Here is a 26248-nt window from a genome sequence, read left to right as displayed (position 1 = left end):
AATAAGAGGTATTTCCTTGTCAACTTGTATAATCCTCTATTCCTGGCAAATTGATGTTCCTAAAATGTCCAGGCCATAAGGTCTTCTCACTCCTCTAGGCTAGGGGCTATGCAACATTAAGATATAAAAATGACACATATGCTTAGATTCATAATATCAAAATCTATGAGGGTGAAGCTTGTGATGTCTGATTTAAAAAAACTCTTCCTAGATAATACTTAAATACAGACAGTGTTGCAACCCTTTGCTCCTATAAAAGATCTAGATTTGTTGGGACAACTCATCACCACATAAAGAAAAGGTGCTATTTTAAAAAATTCAGAAGCTTTTTTACTGCGTGCCTGACTGATTGCACACATGCACACACATGTGTACATGCGCAGGTCTATTAGATGGTTTTGGAGCTTGGTTTTCAGCTCGTTTATGCTCTGAATATAATGGGCACTGGTTCCTTGGAGAATCTGGTTTCCTCCTCATCCAATTTCTCCCATTAATTTCTACTACATATGAAAGAGTCTTAATAACTCCTCAGCATTTGTTACTTAACTGATTTCATTACATTTTGTGCTAATTAATGAGACTGAGTTTTTTTCCCCCCTCAATGTATCATAATGAAATTTTCTCTGGTAATAGCTAGGTATTTGTTTTTCAGGGACAGAGTCTGGCAGCATATGGGTAAAACCAAGCTCTTTTTCCTCTCATGAAGTAATATTCATGTGCCCTTTTAAGCTTTTCAATTTATTTTGCTATACATATAATGTCAAATTAAAGACAGGAAATACACAGAGAGATAACGAGAAGTAAGTTTTAAATAGCTATGATCCCAACACCCAAAATGACAAATAATGATGTCTGAGTGTGCTTTTTCAAACTGTTTTGCCTGCAACTGTTGAGAACATGAGTTTGGGAATGATGCCATTTTCCTAGGCTCTGGAGTACTTGAATAAGCACAGACTCAGAGATCACAGAGTCTACAAAGGGCATTCACGTGAATAAAAGATTCATTCACATTCTTTAAGTGCAAGCTAGACTTTGGGCAAAGGCTTAATTCTATCACTATGTAAATCAGACTAGGAGTTCAGTATTTCCTTTTAAAATAAACAATTTTAGCTCTTCCTAATGATACAAGGACTAGCTACTTGAACCATAGTATTTTCTAGCTACTTGAACCATAGTACCTGAATGAGTTTTGTCAAATAGCATAGCTACAACCTAACATGTCTTTCAAAGTCAACCCCAAAAAGAGACACTAATTTATATTCAGTGCAAACTGGTTAAAATTGCTTTAGAAGTATTTGTTTACTTATCTTAGCGTTCCTTTCTCCCCAGTTAAATTACGCACTCCTTGAGTGTTGGTGAATGTCTTATTCATCTTTATTTTCTTCATGACGCCTAGCACAATGCCTCACATAGATAAGCCTTGCATTGACTATGTTAGCTCAGTTAACTATCTCAACTATATTTAATTTTTTTCTAAACATGCAGATTCTGGAATTGTCTATCATTTGTTGCTTTTATTATGGTGTTTACTTTCACTGGACTTCTAATTCCTGCACATACATATTTATATATATCATTTTCTGATATATATTATTCATTAAATATCTACTTAACACTTATTATGTTCAGGTAAGAAAGCCATTTGAATTTTTCTATTTATGTGATATTGACTAAGCCTGAAGATATTCTTTAAATGACAGAAATGTTTCATTCTGGAATGAAGAATTCACTCAAATTTCCCAAGGAATCATGAGCAAATTAAGACTTAGTGTTTTCAGTTTTTAACTGCATTTCAAAACAATGCAAGCATGTTGTAAAGTTTTTGAAAAAAAGAAAAAAACTCTCATAATCTTTACTACCTAGAGGCGAACACTACTATTTCACATATTTCCTCCAGAGTTTTGTATTGTTTTTTATTCTATGAGGTTTCATGAAGTTAGACACCTATTATAAATTAAAATGTTAACTTGTTTTATTTGTTTAATATTTTATGACAGATAATTTGTATTAATAAAGTATAGTTGGAAATAGCTTTTTAAAAATAAGAGTGGGACAAACTGGGAGACCAGGATTGACATATACACACTGCTTGCAATGAAGAAGGCCCAGGTTTGATCCCTGGGTTGGGAAGATCCCCTGGAGAAAGAAATGGCAACCCACGCCAGTGTTCTTGCCTGGGAAACCCCATGGACAGAGGAGTCTGGTGGGCTGCAGTCCTGGGGTCACAAGAGCGGGACATGACTTAGCGACTAAACTACCGCCCCAGATGTAAAATAGGCACGTGACAAAGACCTGCTGAAGAGCCCAGGGGACTGTGCTCAGAACCATGTAGCGGCCTGTACGGGAGAGAATCAGAAAGAGGGCGATATTTGTATGTGTATAACTGATTCACTTCGCTGAATACCTAAAGCTAACACAGCATTGTAAATCAACTATACTCCAATTAAAAAAAAGAACAATAGCCTTTCTTCCCTCTTAAATGACTATTCACTATTATTTCATATCATTTACCTGCTCTGTCCAGTGATCTTGTGCTTCTGGTATTCTGCTGTGTTGCTACTTTTCACTAAGATAAAGTGTTGAAGACCAAGCTACCATTTTTCTAGCTTTGATTCATAAAAGATGAAAATAAAATTATCTCATGTCTAAATAAATAAATAAGAATGAAAATCATAAGGAAGTCCTCCTTGTAAATGTCATGTTAGCCTAAATAAGTTTTGTGGCCTCTTTTCCAATGTTAAAAGGCTTTCAGAAAGCAGTCTGTTTATGTAACTGAAAAGGAGATAATATAGAAGAGGAAAACCACTATAACAATACTATTAGCCAAATTGTTAGCATTCTAGGAAACTTAGGTTGGACTCATCACTAAGCTGGGCTTCCCTGGTTGCTCAGTGGTAAAGAATCTGCCTGTCAATGCAGGAGATGTAGGCTTGATCCCTCCGTCAGGAAGATCCCCTGGAGAAGGAAATGGCAACACACTCCAGTCTCGCCTGGAGAATTCCATGGACAGAGGAGCCTAGCTGGCTATAGTCCATGGGGCTGCAAAAGAGTCCAACATGACTTAGGGACTAAATAACAACATTAAGTCAGCCAGTGCCAAGTAAATGGAGATTCGTCCCAAATTATCAGATACAATTAGTGTAAAATATAAGAATTATCTGTGACTGAAAGAAGAAATAGAAATGAATTAACTGATACTGTGTAAATTCAGTATGATTAAAATCTACAAAGAAAAAGAGAGAGCATTGTTTTCTCTCCCATTTATTAAATTTGTTTTTATTTGTTTCTGGGATCCAGAGTAGAGTAGATCTATAGAAGTTTCTAGCACTTTCTTTTCTACCTGAAGAAGCACCACTTAAGGGTGATGTGGAACTTTTCTACTGCTTAGCTAACAGAAAGAAAGAAAGAATAATCCCATTCCCTTGGCATGTTTCTGCATGGGATGCCCTTCTGCCTTCCTTTGCTGCAATGCCAAAGGTGTGTCAAAGATGCCTCATTCTTCTGAGAGTTGGCAATTTCACAGGGAATAGATTGGAGTAGTATAGCATGAGATGGAAAGAAATTTCTATGACAAAAATAACTTTTTAAAATCTGTTTTGCCTTTTAGACTTCTGGTCTTTCTGTTACTGAGCCCTCTTTTGTCTCGACTTGGTCATGGTTTCAGCTGGCGCTGGGCATTCATAATGGCCTGGAGTGAAATGAAAGGGACTCCTAATATAAACTTGGCTCTTCTGCTTGCCTACTTTGAAAACTCTCTTGGATCTGAGAGGGAGAAATCTCAAGTAAAGAAAGATGTAGTTTTTCTATTTGAATGTTTTATGAAAACTGTTTCTGTGTACTAAAATATGCTTTTGTAGTAGATCGCTCAATCCCACTTGGACTGTGGGATTGATTTAGCTATGATGGGGAAACTTGGGAGGAGAAAAGCAGCTGGCAACTTTCCTCTTCCTCATTCCAGCTTACATATCTTTAAACTCCTTCATCACACTCCTAAAAATTAGGGTTATTGTGAAAGTTAAGGGAATTAAAATTTATAAATCATTTAAAATAGTACCTGATACAGAGTATGTACTCAACAAATGAGTACATTAAATTAAAAAATTCTTTTTTAATTTACTCCTAATACCTACTTAAAAGCAGAAACCTATTTATGAATGGTTGTATTGCCTTCTGTAACTTTATGAAACCACATTTAGTAGTGCTAGAAACCAAAACATTTTAATTATGAAGGGAAGTTATCTCCTAAGATAGAACCCCCAAATTCTGCCCAATAGAACATAAAGTGTATGACTATCCATTTACCACATCTCAAAATAAGATAATTTCAAGGAACTCTTTAAGAAATATTCTATGTAGACATCACAACACATCTAACACTTCCATTGTGAGTTTTTTCTTAACATAACTTCTAAGAGTAAAGGGAACCATGTCAAGGTTATTATTATGTATCTAAGTAAATAATAATCAAGATTTTAAAAAAACTAAATATTCAAAGACTGCTTTAAAAACCAAAGTATCTAATATTACCAACCTCCTCTTTCTTTTCAGTCTTCCCTAGTGGCTCAGATGGTAAAGAGTCCATCCCCTAGAGAAGGGAATGGCAACCCACTCCAGTATTCTTGCCTGGAAAATCCCATGGACAGATGAGCCTGGCGGGCCCCAATTCATGGGATCACAAAGAGTCGGACACCAGTGTGCAACCAATACATTCACACCCCTCTTTCTTTTTAACTAATTTCCACTTTGTCTGGATAATCAAAATCAGTGTCATCATCATACGTCCTGACCAGTGTAATGATGAACATTGCACTTGGATCTGGGTTCTGAAAATTTTAATTGCTATTTATTGTGTGGTCATCCACAAGTTATTTAATTCCGACCCCCACCCCCTGCCTCTGTGTGTCTGTTCCCTCATTCCAAAGCAGTCCGCAATAATACCAATGGTTTGCTAGTAGGTATTTAACAGGGGAGTGTTGGAAAGGGGGAGTGTTTGCCAAATTTCTGTTCCATAATCATTGGCACCAACAAAACATAAGTCAGCCTATAAACTTCCTGAAAATGTAATAATCAGCATTCACAAACTGGTAAGAGCCAAGTCTATCTGGCTATCTTACTCTCTCTACTGTCTCAAAGAGTTATTATGAGAAATTAAAAATATACATAAGAAGCTTAACACATTGTTTAGTATCTAGTAAATGTACAGTAAATCTGAGTTCTGATAACAATGACGATAATGTCATGTAGACATCTTTTGAAATAAAACTTTGGTCAATCAAATCATTTTGAGGGATGTTTCAGTAGTGTTAACTAGTTGAGAAGAAATTAGCAGTCCTTCTTTAATTCAATTTGGTGACTCCTACAGCTAATTTATTAATACTCAAAAAGAGGCACTACAATGAAAGCTTAAATTATTAACTTAATCCTGTCTCTACTACTCACAAGTTCAGTGACTGAATTGAATATGTTCCAAACAAGTGTATAGAATATATGAAGCAAAAATGGAGAGCTAAGAGGAGAAATAGACAAACTACAGTTGGAGACTTTAACACTCCTTTCCATAATTTGTTTAATGAAGTATTTTTTTTTTTTGTTTTGTTTAGTCACTAAGTGGTTTCTGACTCTTTTGCAACTCCATTGGCTGTAGCCCACCAAATTCCTCTGTCCATGGGATTTCCCAGGCAAGAATACTGAAATGGGTTGCCATTTCCCTCTCTAACGGATCTTCCACATCTCCTACATTGGCAGGCAAAGTCTTTACCACTGAGCCATGAGGGAAGCTAGAACTACTAAAAAAATTAGCAAGGATATGGAAGAACTAAACAACACCATCAACCAACAGGATCTAATTGACATTTATAGAATCATATCAACTGATGAAGAAAAATCACTTAGCAAATAAAAACCAATATCCATTTATGATAAACCTCTCGAATAGTAGAAATAAGAGGGAATTTCCTAAAGTAGATAAAGAACATCTACAAAAAAAATCCGCAAGTAGCATTATAATTAATAGTGAAAGATGCTTTCTCCTTATAACTGGGAACAATCCAAGAATGTCTCAATTAATTTATGAACAATCAAGAGTCCCGACCCTCATCCTTTTTACTAAGCATCATGATGAAAATTCTAGCTTGCTCCATAAGACAAAAAAGGAGAAAAAAAAAACAAGAATATTCAAAAGGAAGAGATAAAACTATTCCTACTGAAGATAGTATGATTATCTATATAGAAAATTCCAAGGGTCTTCAAAAAGAAGGGGGAAAAAACCTTCCTGGAACTAATAAGTGAATTTAGTATGATCTCAAGATATAAGTATAAAATCAAGTGTATTTCTATATACTAGCAATTGATTCAAGGAATCAAAAATTAAAGACACAATACCATGTACAATCATTCAGTAATAAAAAGCAAAGGAACTAAAATAACAAACAATTTTGAAAGAGAAAAATAAGTGGTAAGAATCAGTATACCCAGTTTTAAGGTATGATTACAGCCATGGAGATTGTGTAGTATTGCCAGAGAGAGAGAGAAGCATGGAACAGGATAGAGAACTCAGATTCAAACAAATATCACCAACAGTTTTTGATAAATATGCAAAAGTGATTAAATAGATGATGTCTTTAAAATGACGCTGAAGAATGGGACATTCATGTACAAAAAAAAAAGAGAGAGAGAGAAGAACCTTGACCTAAGCCTCACTTCTTCTATAAAAATTAGTTCAAAGTGGATCACAGAATTAAATATAAAGTGTAAAACCAGAAAACTTTTTTTAAGCTTGGGGTAAAACCTTTAGGACCTATTATAACACAAAGATACCAAGAGCATAATCCAGAAAAGAAAAAAATAAAAGAAGAAATTACACTTCTTCAAAATTGAAAACTTTTAACAGTACAACACATAGAATACAGAAAGAGACATTTCACTGAAAGGGATATACAGATGACAAATAAAAATAAAAAAGGTGGTCAATGTCATTAGCCACTGGAGACATGCAAACTGAGAAAACAGAAAGATATCATCTATCAGAAAGCCTAAAATAAAATATGGTGATGACACCAAATGTTGGTAAGGATGCAGAGAAACTGCCCACTCCCAGATGCTAGTAGGAGTATCACATAGTACAGTCACTCCGGGAAAGAACTTGGCAAGCAACACAGCATTCTAAAGCAATTACCCTCCAATCAAAAATAATTTGGCAGTTACACATGCAACTACCATACAGCAATTGTTCTCCTGGGGATTTAGCCTGGAGATCTATGTCTAACACACCTGTATGTGAATTTTTATAGTAGCTGTATTTATAATAACCAGACATCTGGAAACAATTCAGATGTCCTTTAGTAGGTTTGTACAATTTTACTTTGGAATGCTACTCAGCAGTAAAAAGGAACAAACTATTAATAAAAGCAACAACTTTGATAAATCTCCAGAGAATTATTCAAAACAGAATACATACTTCATGATTTGAATTGTATAACATTCTTATGAAAATGTAGAAATTGAGAACAGATGAGCAGTTGCCAGACAAAGATATAGAAATTGAGAACAGATTAGTGATTAGAATAGGAACTAAAGAGCCCCTTGATGAAAGTGAAAGAGGAGAGTGAAAAAGTTGGCTTAAAATTCAACATTCAAAAAACCAAGATCATGGCATCTGGTTCCACCACTTCATGGCATATAGATGGGGAAACAATGGAAACTGTGACAGACTTTATTTTATTGGACTCCAAAATTACTGCAGATGGTGACTGCAGCCATGAAATTAAAAGATGATTGCTCCTTGGAAGAAAAGCTATGACCTACCTAGACAGCATATTAAAAAGCAGAGACATTACTTTGCCAACAAAGGTCCATCTAGTCAAAGCTATGGTTTTTCCAGTGGTCATGTATGGATGTGAGAGTTGGACTGTAAAGAAAGCTGAGCACCAAAGAATTGATGCTTTTGAATTGTGGGGTTGGAGAAGACTCTTGAGAGTCCCCTGGACTGTAAGGAGATCAAACCAGTCAATCCAAAAGAAAATCAGTCCTGAATATTCATTGGAAGGACTGATGCTGAAGCTGAAGCGCCAATACTTTGGCTACTTGATGTGAAGAACTGACTCATTGGAAAAGACCCTGATGCTGAGAAAGACTGAAGGAAGGAGGAGAAGGGGACGACAGAGGATGAGATGATTGGATGGCATCACCAATTCAATGGACATGAGTTTGAGCAAGCTCCGGGAGTTCATGGACAGGGAAGCCTGGCGTGCTGCAGTCCATGGGTTGCAAAAAGTCGGATGTGACTGAACTGAACGAATTAGTGGTTGCCAGGAATAAAGAAATGAGGACAGGAGGGAAATAAAAGTGACTATAAAAGGCAACATGAGGAATACTTATGAACAGTTCTGTATCTTGACTGTGTCAATGACTGTGTCATTGTCAATATCCTGATTGTGATACCTTTGGGGGCAACTGGCTAAATATTACACAGGACCTATTTCTTAAGACTGTATGTGAATCTACAACTATCTTAAAATGTTAAACATTAAAAAAGAACAAAAGAGGGAGAAAGAAAGAGGAAACAAATGATTGATATCAGTAATGAAAAAGACCATGACTATAAATTATACAGCAATTAAAGGAGTAATAAATAAAAACTATGCATAACTTTTGTCCAAACAATTGAACACCTAAGGTGAAAGTGGTTAAATTCCTCAAAAAATACAATGTACCTAAACTGACACAAAAGAAAATATAAACTCTGAATAGTCCTCTATGTGTTAAAGAAATTATATATATAAATTAAAACTTTCTCATAAGCTAGAAGCCAAGACGGCTTGACTGGTGAATTCTTCCAAACATTTAATGAATAAATGATAACAATTCTAAACAAACTCTCTCATAAAATAGAGAATGATGAAACACTTTCTTATTTTATGTGGCCAGCCCAGTGTGATACTAAATACCAACAACGAGAATTACAAACAAAAAACTGATTAAACCACTGAATAAACATGATGCAAAAATTCTTAAAAAATATATAGCCAATTAATTTTAAATATATAAGAAGTATAAGACATTATGGTTAAGTATTCATTCAAAAATATGTCCATAATTTTAGTTTAACATTCAAAAAAGTGTTTGTAAAATCTAAAAAAACTGAACTCATAGAATGAGAGAACATATTAGTGATTTCCATAGATGATAAGTGGAGATAGAGGAAATGGATAAAGGCAGTCTAAAGGTACAAACTTCCAGTTATAAGATAAATAAAAGCAGAATCTTTTATTTTTTACTTCACACCATATGTAAAACTGATTGGAGATGGATCAGAGTCTTAAATAAAATGAAAAACTCTAAAACTTCTGGAAGAAAACAAGAGAATACCTTTGCAGCCTTGGAATAGACAAAAGGTTTTAAAACCAAAAACAGTAATAATTGGAGTCCTCAACTTTAAAAATGTTTGCTCATCAAAAGATAACTTTTGAAATGGATAAGGAAGGTGGTCACAAACTGAGAGGAAGTATTCATAATAACATATATCATATATCTGATATGCACATTTTCTGTAGTTTTTTTAGATTCCACATACAAGTGATATCATATGATATTTGTCTTTGTTTGATTTATTTCACTTAGTATGTTAATCTCTAGGTCTACCCATGTTAATGCACATGGTGTTATTTCATTCATTCTTATGGCTGAGTAATATTCCACCATATGTATGTACCCCATTTTCTTTATCCATTTATCTGCCAATGGGCATTTAGGTTGGTTCCATATCTTGGCTGTCATACATAGTGCTGCAGTGAACGCTGGGGCACAAGTATTTTTGAATTTGAGTTTTCTCCAGATATATATCCAGGAATGGGATTGCAGAATCATATGGTAGCTCAGTTTTCAGCTTTTTAAGAAATCTCCATACTGTTCTCCATTGTGGACTCGTCAATTTATTGATATATTCCCACCAACCATGTAGGAGAATTCCTGTTTCTCCACACTCTTTCCAGCATTTATTATTCATAGACTTTTTAACTATGATATTCTGACTGGTGTGAGGTGATATGTCACTGTGGTTTCAATTTGCATTTCTCTAATAACTGGCAATATTGAGTTTCTGTTCATGTGTCTGTTGTCCATCTATACGACAACGTACTTCTCTCCAGAATATAATTTTCAAAATGTCTACAATTTTGTAACAAAAAAGCAACCCAATTTTTAAAACAGGCAAAAGAGTTGAACAAGTGTTTCAAAAGGAAATGTATATACCACTAAGCATATTAAAATGTTCAACATCATTACTCTAGGGAAATGCAAATTAAAACTACATTGAGAAACATAATATTCAGTTTAAATGAAGATTTTAGAATTGGCATATCCCATCTATAGAAATAGAAACAGTAGTTGTCTCTTGTCTGGTGAGGATTGATTGGAGCAGCACTGGGGAAATTTAGAGGATATGAGAATATCATACATCTTGAAAGGATTGAGGGTAATATGGGTGTATGCACTGTCAAAACTTATCAGATGCACAAGTACATTTCACTCTGTGTAGATCACACCTTGGTTTTCCTAATGACCAGTGCAGGGGTGGCCCCCTTGAGGAATTAAATTAGAATATTCAGTGAGAGCGTCCTATGCACCAGTATTTAGAATTTCTCAAGTGATCCGAGTGTGCAGCCGTGAAAGCCTCTGGTCACATTCTGTCTCTAATTTCGATCTGTAGCCAAAGAATAGAGGACTGGCTAAGAGTTTAAAATAAATTCCTGAAGTTAGAATTCCATAAATCGATGGAAATATGTAATATCAGACTGAGAAGTGTTTCTTCATCTGTCTGTGGAGATAACTTGAGATATACGAGGAGGAAAAAAAAAGTGACACCAAAGGAATCAACTGCTCCTCCCTTCTGGTAACGCTGGTAGAGAATCCACCTGCAACGTGGGAGCCCTGGGTTCGATCCCTGGGTTGGGAAGACCCCCCTGGAGAAAGGAAAGGTTGTCAACTCCAGCATTCTGGCCTGAAGAATTCCATGGATTGTATGGTCCATGGAGCTGCAAAGAGTCAGACAGGACTGAGCAGCTTCACTTTCACCTTTTTTTCTGGTAATGACGGGGTACCAGAGAGGCAAAGTATGTGGTAGAACAAACATACCAAGGCCGTGTGTTGTTTCTTCTAGGTGGAGAGAATTATTTAACACAGATGTGCTGGTAATGTTGAACAGAGAACTGGGTGGCTATGTACATAGAAGTGTAAGTGGTACACGAGAATTGATAAACTACAGGGCTATTCCCAGGACACAAGAAGCTCAGAAATCGAAATTAAGAACAAATTTTTTTCCTAATGTCTTTATAAGTATATAAATACTTGTCAAAGCAAGTCGTTATGTTTCCCAAATATTGACATAGTACAACTTAGCTTAATTTACACTGGTAAATATAGAGTATATTATATGAAATTATGATGAAAACTTACTTTGGTTTGTTTTTCTATTCCAGATATTATTTCATGGAGTGTCAGTATCCTTAATTACCTTGATTGTCAATAGATTTATTTTGCCAATGGCAGTTACTAAACTTGGTAAGCCCTGCTAATTCCTGAGTAAAGAGAAAAATATTCCAAATATACTAAAGACTTGCTAATAATGAAGAAGAAAGCTATATAAATACAAATCAAAAGTATCTAATTGAAAAGGAAATTGGATCTCAATATAAAGTCACATGAATCATTAAGGCCAATAAGTTCATTAAGCCAATAAGCAATAATCTTATAAATAAGATTACCTATTTACATTAGTCCAGTTTAAGTGAAATAATACAATGTCTATTTAATTATTCAACAAACTTTTTATTAAGAGCCTCTTATATGCAGACACTATTCTAGCTGATAGTGATGCATTATGAAGACAGGCAAGTCTGAATTGTCGAAGCTAAATTGGAGAGAGGAGAGACAGACTCTAAACAAGTCAAATAAGGTAATATCAGAGTGTCACTGGTGCACGACAGTGCTCAAACCACATGTGAAGAAAGTAGAAATACAACATGCAGTAGGTTCCTGAGGAGGTTAGAAACCAAGCGTGTTCAAGAAAAGAAGGTAAGGTGCTGGAACCTTTGAGAACTATGTCAATAGTGGAGGAAGTCCAGATGGGAGAGGTAGGGAAAGAGCTAGATCATGAAAGACCTTGAATTTTAAGATTTTATTCTAAGAGGTAAATGGATTTCTTGGTTGGTTTTAAGCAAGTAGGTGTAATTTTATGAATAAGGTCCTTAAAAAGACGACTCTGGATAGCTGACTGGGGCCTATGAAGAGAGCAGGAGCAGAAACACCAGCTTTAGGAGGCACCTACTCTATGCAGTATGACTGCTTCCATCTCCTACTTTTTAACAACCGAAAAATTGAAATCTAAAGAGTTAAAAGTTCTTGTCTAAGATCACACAACTCAGTAATGGCAGTTAACAAACTAAAAGTACATTCCTCTAATGTTTTTAATCCACTTTACTCTTAACTGCTCTAGCACCCTTTCTGTTTCATTCATATGACATTTTCTTAACCAATCTTAAATTTCATCTTTATGGGTAATATTGAATCTTCATTCTCATGTTTGTAGCCATATCCTTTTTACCATTTACTTTTTTCTTTTCTGGGCCTTGACATAGTAAAATGAGAAGAACAGATTAAAGAGGTAACATTTTGCAGAGTATCAGATCCTGTCCATGGGATTTCCCAGGCAAGAATAGTGGAATGGGTCACCATTTCTTTCTCCAGGGGATCTCCCCAGCCGAGGGGTCGAACCCACATCTTCTGCATTGCAAGCAGATTCTTTATCACTGAGCCACCAGGGAAGCCCATCAGATGTTCTACTTAGTAGCTAAATAAACCTAAAATTCTTATTGTAGAGCGTCTGTTTACTTGCACTGAGAAAAGTGAACATTTGCTCATGGAATATTATTGCTTTTTGAAGAAACTTCTATGTTGAAAAAAAAGGAAATCTGTGTTTGATAGTAAGAGTCCTTCAAACCTTTATGAGGTATATATATACCACTGATCCTTGATCAAAATGAATTTGAGCTATGTCAGTCCACTTATAAGTGGATGTGAATTTTTTTCATATGTACTTCAGTACAACACAAACCTCAGTTTATTGAAACTGAGGATGCAGAACCACAGATATGGAGGGACAACTGCAAAGCTATATGCAGATTTTCAACTGCATGGAGGGTTGACATCCCTGAATCCCATATTGTTCAAAGGTCAACTATATATATCTGGAGGTAAATAAATGTACATCAAATATATATATGATCTTACATATACATAGGAAATATATATAAGTGCATATATTTCTGTGTACATATATGTATATCTATACCTCCTACATATGTATCTCCTACAAATTTATTTGTGTATATGTGCATATATTCTGTACATACTATCAAAATGATGTCCAATATTTATAAAATGTGTTCTTTTTATCAAAGGTCTTCGTGATGTCACATCAACAAAGTATAAATCACTGTATTATACATTTCAACACTTTCAAGAACTAACCAAATCTGTAGCCTCTGCACTCAAATTTGACAAAGATCTTGCTAATGCAGATTGGAACATAGTTGAGAAAGCAATTATACTTCAAAACCCATATGCAGTAAGCAAGTAATATTTTTTAAGTATTACTTCTGTTTATTCCAAAACAAAATTTTGTTATTATTAACAGAAAATATCTTTTGCTTATTCCTTCAAAGTGGATATGATTCATCTTAAGTATAAATGTTATAAATATTAATTCACAATTCTTAGGGAATTTTGTGATCACTGTGAGACAAAGTAGAAGTGACAACCCTTTTGGGTATATGAAAGTGAAAAATGAGTGTTAATTGCTCAGTCATGTCCAACTCTTTGCAACCACATAGACTGTAGCCTACCAGGCTCCTCTGTCCATGGGATTCTCCAGGCAAGAATATGGGAATAGGTAGCCATTCCCTTCTCCGTGGGATCTTCCCTACCCAAGGATCGAACCTGGGTCTCCTGGCAGGCAGATTCTTTACTGTCTGAGCTAGCAAGCTAGCCCCACCCCAACACACACTTTGAGTATATCGCAAATGTCTATTGTTTTCCCAGTAGTCATGTATGGATGTGAGAGTTGGACTATAAAGAAAGCTGAGCACCAAAGATTTGATGCTTTTGAACTGTGACGTTGGAGAAGACTCTTGAGAGTCCCCTGGACTGTAAGGAGATCAAACCAGTCAATCCTAAAGGAAATCAGTCCTGAATATTCATTAGAAGGAATGATGCTGAAGCTGAAGCTCCAATACTTTGGCCACATGATGTGAAGAACTGACTCATTTGAAAAGCCCCTGATGCTGGGAAAGATTGAAGATAGGAGGAGAAGAGTCAGACAGAGGATGAGATGGCTGGATGGCATCACTAACTCAATGGACATGAGTTTGAGCAAGCTCTGGGTGTTGGTAATGGACAGGGAAGCCTGGCGTGCTGCAGTCCATGGGGTTGCAAAGAGTCAGACATGGCTGAGTGACTGAACTGAACTGAACTGGATATTGTAAATTCAAAAGAAAGAATAGTGTATGAGAGCTACTTTTAAAAGATAGTATAAAAAGAAGAGAGTAAGCTTTAGAAAACAGGTGTTTTTTTTTTGCTAGACTGAGGATGGACAGCATATTCAGTATTTATTTAGGCTATTATATATTGAAGTACTTGTTAAGCCTTGGTTTATGGTTACTGTTACTTTTTATCATAAAACAGAATTAAAAGCTAGTATCATAAGATTAGATATGGTGAAATATCACCTCCTGCTTCTGAGACATACTTCAGAATCTCCATGGTCAGACTTCTTATTCATATATGAGAACATAATTCATCAGCAGTCATGACTGCTGGAGAAATAATAAAAGTTGTCCTATGATCTGCCCATTGTTTTTTCTGGTTTGTCATTGCCTATCATGTCCAATTTTCATTGCAGTGTTTTTCTGCATCACACAATATAAGGGGACAACTGCTAAGAGTGTAGACATAATTGGTTGCTATGAGATAGGATTTGCAAAACTCCATTTTATATCCTGCAAGAGGTGTTTGAGGCTTCAGATGGAGGCCCAGAATCAAGTCCTATGTTTGCAGGAATATTGATAGGATTTCTGGTTAAGAAAAGTGCCAAGTCAAATCTAAGGATTTTTTCATAGTAGTTCTCAATATCTAACTCTGGCCTTTTGCTAACCTGGCTGCATTTGAACCACCTGGAAAGCTTATTCAAAATATGGAATCCCTGCTGGTTCAGCAATAATGAATCTGCCTGCAATGCAGGAGACCACCTGCCAATGCAGGAGACTCCAGTTCAACCCCTGGTCAGGAAGATCCCCTGGAGAAGGGAATGGCAGCCTACTCCAGTGTTCTTGCCTGGGAAATCCCAGGGACAGATGAGCCTGGAGGGCTACAATCCATGGGCTCACAAAGAGTCAGATATAACTGTAGCGACAGAGCACACAGCCTTGATTTCCCAACCTCTATCCAGGAGGTTCTGATGCAGTTGGTCTGAGGAATATGTATTTTTAATCCATTTACCCAGCTAATTCTAATGCAAACTCAAAATTAAGGTCAAACTCTGGTACTTGATCTGTTTCAGAAGGCAGATAAATAAACAACTACATTCTCTTCTTTATGATGCAGACATGAGAGATATTTTAGTATTACAGATAGAATGTTGGCCTTGGACTCAGAAAATCTGGATTCATATCCTAGTTTTGTTACTTAATAAATAGCTTTGTGATCTTTTATAAAACTTGTATTTTATCTAAGCTTCAACTTTTCTCATCTACAAAATGGAGGTATCCATATTCCCATCTCCTAACAGCCATGTTCACTTTTTATTCTACTGTAAGTGGTTAGTTTCAAGTGTTGTCATACTTTAGCTGTAGCAGAATCATGAAATGTGTTTATAAAATACAGGACAGTTTCTGATTCATCAGATCTGTAGCAGGCTTTGAGAATGTGCCTTTCTAGCAGTACCCAGGTGATGGTACAGTGCTGGGGTACCACACTTTCAGAACCAGTGGTTTAAGGTGTAATCAAAAATGCAGTAGTTTTTGTAAACTTTTACCAATGCCATTCAAAGGTAAAGATATGATGTAATTCTTTCCCCAACAAACTGGCAATTATTTTGCCTTCTAGATGACTGTGTAAGTGCAAAACTCATCTGAACATTTTAAAGTATCTAGCAGATTTTCTGTGAGTTCTTAAACCAAACTGGTATGTGAATTGCTTGAGGTTTATGCTAAACAATACATTAATGTTCATGTACTATTTTTTGGTTTTGATCTGTATTTTATTTAGTTGGGCCAAGGAGAAACAAAAGAACATCAAAAAGTGAAATGTCTACACTGTAACAAGGAAATAGATGATAACCTTAACATTGAAGCAATGGAGTTGGCCAATAGACGTCTCTTGTCAACACAAATAGTTAGTATTTTATTATCTATTTTTTTTCCATTTATTTTTATTAGTTGGAGGCTAATTACTTTACAATATTGTAGTGGTTTTTGTCATACATTGACATGAATCAGCCATGGATTTACATGTGTTCCCCATCCCGATCCCCCCCTCCCACCTCCCTCTCCACCCGATTCTTCTGGGTCTTCCCAGTGCACCAGGCCCAAGCACTTGTCTCATGCATCCACCCTGGGCTGGTGATCTGTTTCACCCTAGATAATATATATGTTTAGATGCTGTACCCATTTTTTAAAATTATTGGCCTGTTGTTTATATCACTTTCAAATTTTTTTCCATTCAGTAGATTTTTTTCATTTTGTCAATGGTTTCCTTTGCTATGCAAAAGCTTTTAAGTTTAAATTAGGTCCCATTTGTTTATTTTTGTTTTTGCCTTTGAAGACAGAGCTCCCAAAATGTTGCTACAATTTATGTCAAAGAGTATTCTGCCTGTGTTTTCTTCTAGGAGTTCTGTGGTTTCCAGTCTTACATTTAGGCCTTTAATTTTGAGTTTATTTTTGTATTTTATCTAGGGTGTGAGAAAATGTTCTCATCTCATCCTTCAACATAGAGCTGTCCAGATTCCCTAGCACCTCTTATTTAGAGACACTGTCTTTTCCCCAGTCTTGCTTCCTTTGTCATAGATTAATTGACCATAGGTGCATGGGTTTATTTCTGGGCTCTCTACCTGTTTCATTGATTTACTTGTCTGTTTTTTTGTGCCAGTACTATACTAAAAAATTAAGTTATTAGCTAAAATTATACTGAAAAATTTCTCCCTTGTTTAATACATCTTGGTTATGCTCACCTGCACAGTTTAATAGATGGTTTACAAAGGTAAAGGGAAGTTTGGCATTGTCTTAGGAATCTGTTTCACTGCAAAAAGAAAAGATAAAAAAAATCCACTCAAATTAGCTTAAGCAGAAGGTGTTTTATTTTGAGGAAAATATAGTATTCAGGAACCCTTAAAATCAATGTGGGAGACTCTATTTTGTGTCTTGCTTTCATTATTAATACAATATGTGGCTCAGAACTTATTCTTTTTTCTTTATTTTCCCCATCTGTAGAAGGAGAAACTAGCTATCCAAATGACCTCTTAAATTCCTCCTCCCATGATATCCTATATTTTCTATAATACATGCTTTCTGTATCTTTTTTATTTATTCCCTTTAATTTTTTCCCTATTTCTACTATTATATCCTCATTGATTTTGTGTTGTTAGGTCTTAATCCAGAAGTCTTATTTTCAAAGTGCATTGAATCTCTCTGTTCTATTCTCCAGATCTTCATCTCACCTTGTACATTTTTAGTCCTTCTTTGTACTAGATGTATTTTCATGTGTATCTTGGTTTGATTTGATTTCTGCAATCCCCATTCTAATATTCATTGCTCCCAACAGTATTAATTGGCTATTATAGTTTTCAGACCTTTGAGAGTTCTTTGTTTAAATCTCAGCCAGTTCAGGTTAATGGGAGCAATATCTCCTCCACTACTGTGCGTTTGAAGGGGGAGCATAGCGTGGCAAGACAGTGGCAAAGCAGAGAGCACGATGTGGTTGGAGGAAGGGAGGACAGGCTTTCAGTTCAGAAAGAACTGAGCTTCTAATGTGGTCTTGAGAAAACTACTTAACTCCTTGAGGATTTTCATCTTTCTCATCTATCAAATACAGATTTGAATACCTTCATCATAAAGCTGTTGCAAGAATTAAATAATTTTATGTAAAACAAAAATTATTATGTTAATCCAATAGTATATTAGGGAGCTCATAGATGGCAGTTATTTTTAGGAATCAGCCATTCTCTTAATTCTTACAAATTGGTACGAATGATCATTTAAGAATAAACATTTTTCTAGTATTGAACTGGTCAATTACTTGTGTTGCTAAGCTTTCTTGTTATTATGGACAACTAGTTTTTTGATCTTTTATCCTAAAATTTAGTTCTATCCCTTTCTAGTATTCTCCAGAGCAAAACATGTTTCAATGTTCATAAATAATTGTGCAAACAGAATGTCTTCTATGGAACTGGGAATCTTTAGTCATATCATGCATTCCAAATCAGGAAGTATATTCTCAACAGTGTTCAGCACACAGAAGCTGAGTGGGCTCTCAGTATATGCCTGAATGAATGAATGAGTGTGTTTTGCACCATAGCAGCAGGTCATCTCATGCTGGGAATAGATTGGAGACAAGAGAGTTCTGTTGTCAAAATATTTGGCTAAGTGAAGTTAAAGAAAGGCATAAACCAGGATCCCTTACTGTAAAATTTCTCAGAGGCTTTAAAATTCAAATATGTATTATGAACTTCTAAGGTGGGGGTAGTTTGCAGCAGTTCCCATGCTTATTTGGCCACAGAACTCCACTTATTTTGAAAACATAATTAACATCTACAAGAACCTAGTTTCTTGCATAATCTGTTTCACTCCACACAAAACTCAGATGTACCTTTTGCACTGACCTCATGGTCTAGACTCCACTGAAACAAATTTTTTTTTAATAAAGATACTAAGTTATTTTTGGGTTTTAACTTCTCTCTCATGGGTTATTTTTCCATAAGTTGTCACTCTGATCCACATTATATAACGATTTGATTCAACATTCCTTTTAGGCGAGCTACCAGAGACAATATGGGAGTGAGACTCTGTCCCAGAGCGCAGTCCAGGTGCTGGTAGGGGCAGCAGGAAGCTTTGGAGAGAAGACGGTAGAGTAAGTACGATTTCAAGAGAAAGCTTTATCCTAAGCCACTGCACTTAGGAAATTGTGCGAGTGAGTTTCCGCTTTTGTCTGGTAACCTGAGATCATCCAGTATGATGCATCTGAGCCACTGCCTGTTCTCCATTCCACCAGTAGGCCAAGTCATCTGCTTCCAGTTTCCCAGACCTGCTCCACTCATTCACACACCTCTGTGCATTTGAACAAGCTACTCCTTCTGACTGATACCTTCTCTTTCTCCTTTCGCCCCCCTCCTAAAGCTAAGCTGTGGTAAACCACTCTTCTTTTAGACACCTAGCTGAAGTCAAAGACTTCCTTCAACCCTCCAGGCACATCTTCCCAATGCACACCCTCTCTTGACATATTTATGTTGATTTCTTTAGAAGTGAGCCTCCACAGCCAGCAGTGAGTTCCTGAGTCAGCGTATTAGCGAGTACCCTCAGATCATCCCCTGTGGAAGGATGAAGGATGCATGGTTGGGCAGAGGGAAGAGCTAAACTGCAGTGTGGTTGCAGCAATGACCACCCCAAACCCAGACATACCCTCTTGTTCTGGATCTCTCTTCTGGTACCATGAACGCCAAAATTCCCTGCTCAATTGGTCCTAGGATTGCTTGGACCTTTTCCTTAGGTCATCATCTTACAAGCAAACCAGGTCTTTGGTGTCCACTCCTCAAAACCTACGAGATGAGGGAGGCTGGTGTCTGCTCACATACACTGGCTAGACGTTTGTCATTGTTCAGTCACCCAGTACTGTCCAACTCTTTGCAACCCCATGGACTGCAGCACACCAAGCCTCCCTGTCCTTCACCATCTCCTGAAGTTTGCCCAAGTTCATGTCCATTGCATCGATGATGCCATTCAGCCATCTCATCTTCTGATGCCCTCTTCTTCTGCCCTCAATCTTTCCCAGCATTAGGGACTTTTCCAATGAGTTGGCTGTTCGCATCAGGTGACCAAACTACTGGACCTTCAACTTCAGCGTTAGTCCTTCCAATGAGTATTGAGGGTTGATTTCCCTTAAGATTGACTGGTTTGATTTCCTTGCTGTCCAAAGGACTTTCAGGCATCTCTAGCACCACAGTTGAAAGCATCAGTTCTTCAGCATTCTTTGGGCTTGAGGTTTAGTAGTGAGAGATAAAGCCCTGTGTGGGAAGAGAAGCAACCAGACACTGGGGCATGTTCCCATTGCAGTGTGAGTACAGATTGTCAGAGCCTAAGAATTTTAATTTCAAGCCTAGCCATACAAATCATTATCACATTATATTTCCATATATGATACAAGAGCCCCCACCTACCTTCTTGCTCTGGGCCCCTTCAGAAGCTAGGGGACCTGATGGACATTAGTGAAGTAGAAGGAGAGGGCTGGGCAGATCAATTTAAAACAATCAGATTCATACTTTAAAGACAGATGCACTATGTACAGCAGAAATTTTTAGATGAATGGAAAATGACATGTGAAAGTCCAGGAGAGGTTAACATATATAGAACACATATAAAACAGTACTTGCATAGGGCAGTTCAGTCCACTCCCTTGATTTTTCCTCTTAAAATCCACAAAGGCAGAATCAACATCTGCCTCTGAGGACCCAGAGTAAATGGATACAGAAAGGAGGTAAATTGTGTGGAAAGGGAGTTAAGGGTTGAAACGATTCATAGTAGACAACAAAGGCAAATTTTGAAATGTATTACATTTTCATTTGGACATGCAAGAGATAAATATTGAATCCTAAATGTGTGCAAAACTATATGCCAGCCCTGGGAATATCAAGATCAGTGAAATGGCTTTCAAATCAGAGCAGAAGTCTCCCTTAATTACTCTTAAGTTCAGTATTTGCTTCTTTGCTGGGCTGCCCTGGAGCTGATTCTACTATTTGCTGATCATTCCTATCTGTAACCCCATGTGTTGAGGGTATCCTGTGGCAAGGAAAAAAGCCTAAAGATAGAAAGAGTAGGGAGTTTAAACAGAGGTACCAGGACCTGTGCTAAGCACCTGTGTAATTATCTAAGAAGCAATACTTTGAATAGGGATTATGTTTATGGTCTTATGTCAGATACAGTTTTAAATATATTACATATATTACCCACTCAGGTGGTAAAAATCCTCTAAGTGCTATTGTTACCTTTATTTTGCAAATAGGGAAAGTGAGGCACAGAGAGATTAAATAATTTACCCAAGGTTATTTGACTAATTACAGAGCCCAGATTCAAAGCCAGGCTACCTCACTATCCAGTTAAAGAGATCACACTGTTTTCCTAAATCAAGTCTAAACAGTGAGCATGTTTAGAGCATATCAGATAGGAACCCAAGAGCCTGATGTACACTATAAGGTGGCCTGTTAAAATATCACATGCACCGATGTCACAGAATTTTAGGGCTCACAGGAACTTGTGAAATGATCAAATCTTAACTTAGACATTAACTGAGCTTTCCTGGTTTCCCAGGACTATATTAAACAGCCCCTGTGTGGATCCAGAGTGCCCTTTTATTTATTGTGCAGAACACTTACTACACTTAACTGCAGCTGTTGTCGGCACATTTTACTCCACTAGTCTTCAGAAGTCTTGAAAACACAGTCCAGTAATTTTTTTAATGGTATACCCCATTCATTTATCAAGCATAATAGGTACTCAATCAAATATTTTAACAATCAGAACTGAATCAAGTCATATACACATTCATGATTTTCCATGCCATTACCACACTGTTACATTAATCACAGAGAACAGATTACCTTCCTTCTTTTTAATTATGTCAGTATCTCTGTAACAGAGAAATTGCCCACCTTTTAGGGTGAGAACATTATAATCTATAGGAAGAACAAGACCTTCCTTTGGACTTAAGTCACCAATGCCCTTCTATTAAGCCGCATTTTAAGGTAGGGCCTCACACCCCGGGATGGAGCCCCAGCCTCCTTCTGATGAAGAGCAAGACCTAAATATAGCACACAGATCTGAGATGTCTCAAAAAAAAAAAAAACAAAAAACAGAAAAAACCTACAGGCAACTTGGGGACAAATGTCTTTGGTGGGTTTATGAGCACCAAGTCTTCCAGGTAACCATTTTTACTCTTTTACTTCACCACTTGTATTTACCCCATAAATTCCCTGATTACTTGCCCAGAAGGTGAAAGAAAAGAGATGGGGGATATGTGAGGTGAGCCGGATGCCTCCTATATACGCTCTCATTTAATTTTCCCAGGCTGGCATTAGTAGTCTTACCTCCATTTTGCAAAGCAAACAAGTTAGTGAGGTATTTAGTTCATTGCCACCCAGATAATGGAGGATCCAACACAAAAATCCACATATATTTGAATCCCAGGTATTTTAATCATGGCGTGCTTTCTCTTCCTGAAACATGACTTCTCTATTTTGAACCATTTTTTTAATACTCTGATTAATAAACCAATTTTTATTGAACCATTTTTTATACTCTATAATTAATATTGAACCATTTTTATACTCTAATTAATAAGTGAATTTTTATACTCTCTAATTAATTAATTAAAGCTCCAGCTCCTAATTTCACAAATAATCCACCTTTATCGACATCTTTGTTACTTGGACCCATGCCTATGAAAGTGTCTCACTTCCTGTCATCACGCAACAAAATAGTTTTCCTGCCTTCTGATAATTCTGCATTAAACTTATCTCACAAATTTTAAAGCATGCTTAAAGGTTTCTTCTTCCTTTTTTAAGGTATATGAATGCTGAGACAATAAAGAATTATTCTGAAAGCAAAAAAATTCTTGTCTTTACTAGAAAAGTATTGCTCAATTGGGTGTATAATACGAAAAAGGAAAAAGGGATCCCATCAAGGTCAGTGCTTTTAAACCTTACTAGACATGCTATTATATTCATTTGACATTTCCTTTTTATTTATTTTTTAAAATGTATATCCTGGATACTTTGTAAAATATTTTGAGGTAGTTTACAACTAAGTTGTTTATATATATATATATATATACACATATATATATATACACAAAAAGTTACCTAAAGAATAAAGATAGAGTGTAATAACTTTTATTATAGATGTAAATTTCATACAAGATTAAACAGTAACAATTTTAAAGTGTACCATTCAGTGTTATTTAGGACATCTGCAAAATTGGACAACCATTTCCTCTATCAAATTTCATAGCATTTCCGTTGCCCCAAATGTGAACCCAGTACCCATTAGGCAGACACTCCCCATTCACTCTTCTCCCCAGCTGCTGGAGAGCACTAGTCTGCTTTCTGTCTCTATGAACTTACCTATTCAGCTGTTTCAGATAGATACACTTACACAACGTAACACCTTTAGTTTCTGGATTCTTTCATTCAGCATACGATTTCTTCCATATTGTAGCATAAGGTTCATCTACTTCATAGCAGTAACAATACTTTATTTCTTCTTACGGCTGAATAATAATAGTCCATTGTGTGGACGTGCTGTATTTTCTTTATCCATTCACTGGCTGATGGATAGTTGAGTTATTTCACCCTTTGACTATTGTAAACAGTGCTCCTATGCGCCTATGTACAGATATTTGTTTGAATTCCTGCTTTCCATCTTTTGGGTATGCACCTAGGAGTAAAATTGGTGGATCATATGAAAATAAAACTTATTTAATTAATTTATTGAGGAAACACCAAATTGTTTTCCTCAGCTGCTAGATAATTGTGAAAACAGGAAATGTGAGTCCATCTACCTTACTTTTCCTTTTCAAGATTGGTATAGCTATTCAGGATTCCTTGCAATTCCATTTGAATGTTAGGATTAGCTTGTCTTTTTATGCACATAAAAAATTCATTTGGATTTTCATAAGGATTGCATCTAACTTGTAAATTGTCATCTTAAAATATTTAACTTTCTGATTTATGAAATAGAGTGGCTTTTCATTTATTTAGATCTTAATTCCTGTTAGAAACATCTTTAGTTTTCAGCGTACATGTCTTTAGTAAAATTTAATCTTATGTATTTTTATGCTATTTTAAATAAAATTTTGTTCCTAATTTCATTTTTGTACAGTCCATTTCTCATGTATAGAAATACAAATCATTTTCTGTATATTGATCTTGTATCTTAAAGCTTTGCTGAATTCATTTAATAGTTTTAGTTGTTTTTTGTGAATTCTCTAGCATTTTCTGTATTTAAGATCCTGTCATCGAGGAATAATTTTACTTCTTCCTTTCCAATTGGGATGTCTTTTCTTTACTTAGATTCAAGAGAGGTTTTTCTCTTTTCAATAGAAGTATCAATACATACACAATGGTTCTTTTAAAGCCTTCAATAGTGACTTAAGCTGTAACTATCTGAATAATTATTTCTGTTGATGTGACAAAGAAATGGAGATTTGAAAAACTAGGATTGATAGTCAATCTACCTTTTAGGCTGTCTCTTAAGTATTATTCATCTCACAGTAGGTAGTGCAGATTCTGGAGTCAGGTGGCTTAATTTAGGATCCTAGTCTTCATTGAATCATTTATTTGCTGAAGGAGCTTTACAGGCCTCAGTTTTTTCACTTGAAAAATGGGTAAAGCAATATCTGTCATATTCTGAAAGCTAACTGATACAGGTTACACATGATAAAGTAACTGTCACAAAGTAGGTACTAGTGTATGCTAGTTGCGTTCTCCTTTGCATACCTTACGGGATTGTTGTAAAGATTACATAAATTGTGTGTGTAGAAGCACTTAGTCCAGAGAATAATGATAGCTAAGCACTCAAATATTAGCATTTACTGGTAAGCGCTAAATAGTGTTGGATTAAAAATTGAATTCTTTAGCCAATGAATGAAGTCACTATCAAAGCTGAACAAGCACACTAGAAAAGAAGTGATCACGAAAGTGAATCAGCAGAAATAACAGCAGCAGATTTATATCCCTAAGGCTTCAGTTATTAAAATTATCCAGTATGGACTATAAGCATTACTGAAATGTTGAAATTAGCAAGTGATGGAATCACAAACATGAGCAAGGTCAATTACCAAAAGAAAATGAATAGAAAAATGGAAAATACATACAATTCTTAAAATTAAAAATTCAGCTTAAGTTTTCAGAGTTAAAAGATAACATGCTTGTGTGCTTAGTCACTCAGTTGTGTCCGACTCTGTGATCCCATGTAGCTCACCAGGCTCCTCCCTCCATTGAATTTCCCAGGCAAGAATACTGCAGCGGGTTGCCATTTCCTGCTCTAAGGGATCTTTCTGACCCAGGGATGGAACCTACATCTCCTGCATTGGCAGGCAGAGTCTTTACCACTGAGCACCTGATATATCTACCTGGAGGGACTCAGGTAGAGCTGTACAATGCCAACAAACGCAGGGCCTGTGTCAGGGCCAGGCCTCTGGCGGAAAGGTCAGGACTGTGAGGCCTGGAGTGGTGACCCCTGGGGGGCAAACCTGAGGATCCTGAACTTCGGCATTCTTGTGAATACCTTGGCTTGACAGAAGTAGCCACCTCTCTTCTGCTGGAGAACAATAACCTTTTATCACCTTTAAGTGCTGCAAAGACATCAGGAGATAAAACTTTTTCTTAGTTTCTACCACCTTTCATTGCTTCCATGGTAATTACCCAGGTCAAGTCTTAACATAGATGGAGGGAAAAATATAGTGGCTGCTTCAGGAAGAGTACAACTTATCAGCAGAAAGAATTATAGGACTTGACTGATATCAACAAATGCTAATAGAACATATAAGGGAATGGATCTTGAGGATACTGGACCAGAGGGCTGCAACATAAGGCCAGATTGGGAAGAAATTTATTGGCACAGAGTTCTTAGCCATAATTCAGTTTTCAACATTCTGCCAAGGACATTTGGAGCTGGTGCAATTATATTCCTGAGATGGTTCTTGTTTGGAAGAAGAATCCTGATTCTTGGAAAGAAGGTTATGACAACCAGACAGCATATTAAAAAGCAAAGACAGGACTTCCCTGGTGACAGTGGTTAAAAATTCCACCTGCCAATGCAGGGGATACGGGTTCAGTCCCTGGTGTGGGAAGACTCCACATGCTGCAGGGCAACTAAGCCTATGAGCCACAACTACTGGGCCTGCAAGCCCTAGAGCCCATGTTCTGCAACAAGAG

General features: G+C 36.4%; 1 protein-coding gene across 1 annotated transcript in view; it reads left to right on the top strand.

Annotated features, from left to right (window-relative positions):
- SLC9C1 (solute carrier family 9 member C1) overlaps positions 1-26248 on the top strand; it is a 107707-nt gene that overhangs the window by 37212 nt on the left and 44247 nt on the right. The window contains exons 10-16 of the mRNA XM_043448877.1: positions 1486-1629; positions 3608-3782; positions 11475-11556; positions 13455-13621; positions 16318-16443; positions 19076-19173; positions 22877-22996. Coding sequence (XP_043304812.1) covers positions 1486-1629; positions 3608-3782; positions 11475-11556; positions 13455-13621; positions 16318-16443; positions 19076-19173; positions 22877-22996 — 912 coding nt within the window. The remainder of the gene's footprint in view (positions 1-1485; positions 1630-3607; positions 3783-11474; positions 11557-13454; positions 13622-16317; positions 16444-19075; positions 19174-22876; positions 22997-26248) is intronic.

Source organism: Cervus canadensis, chromosome 27, assembly GCF_019320065.1.
Source record: "Cervus canadensis isolate Bull #8, Minnesota chromosome 27, ASM1932006v1, whole genome shotgun sequence".
NCBI lineage: Eukaryota > Metazoa > Chordata > Mammalia > Artiodactyla > Cervidae > Cervus > Cervus canadensis.
The sequence above is the reverse complement of the archived record's forward strand: the minus strand, read 5'-3'. Positions and strand labels throughout refer to the sequence as shown.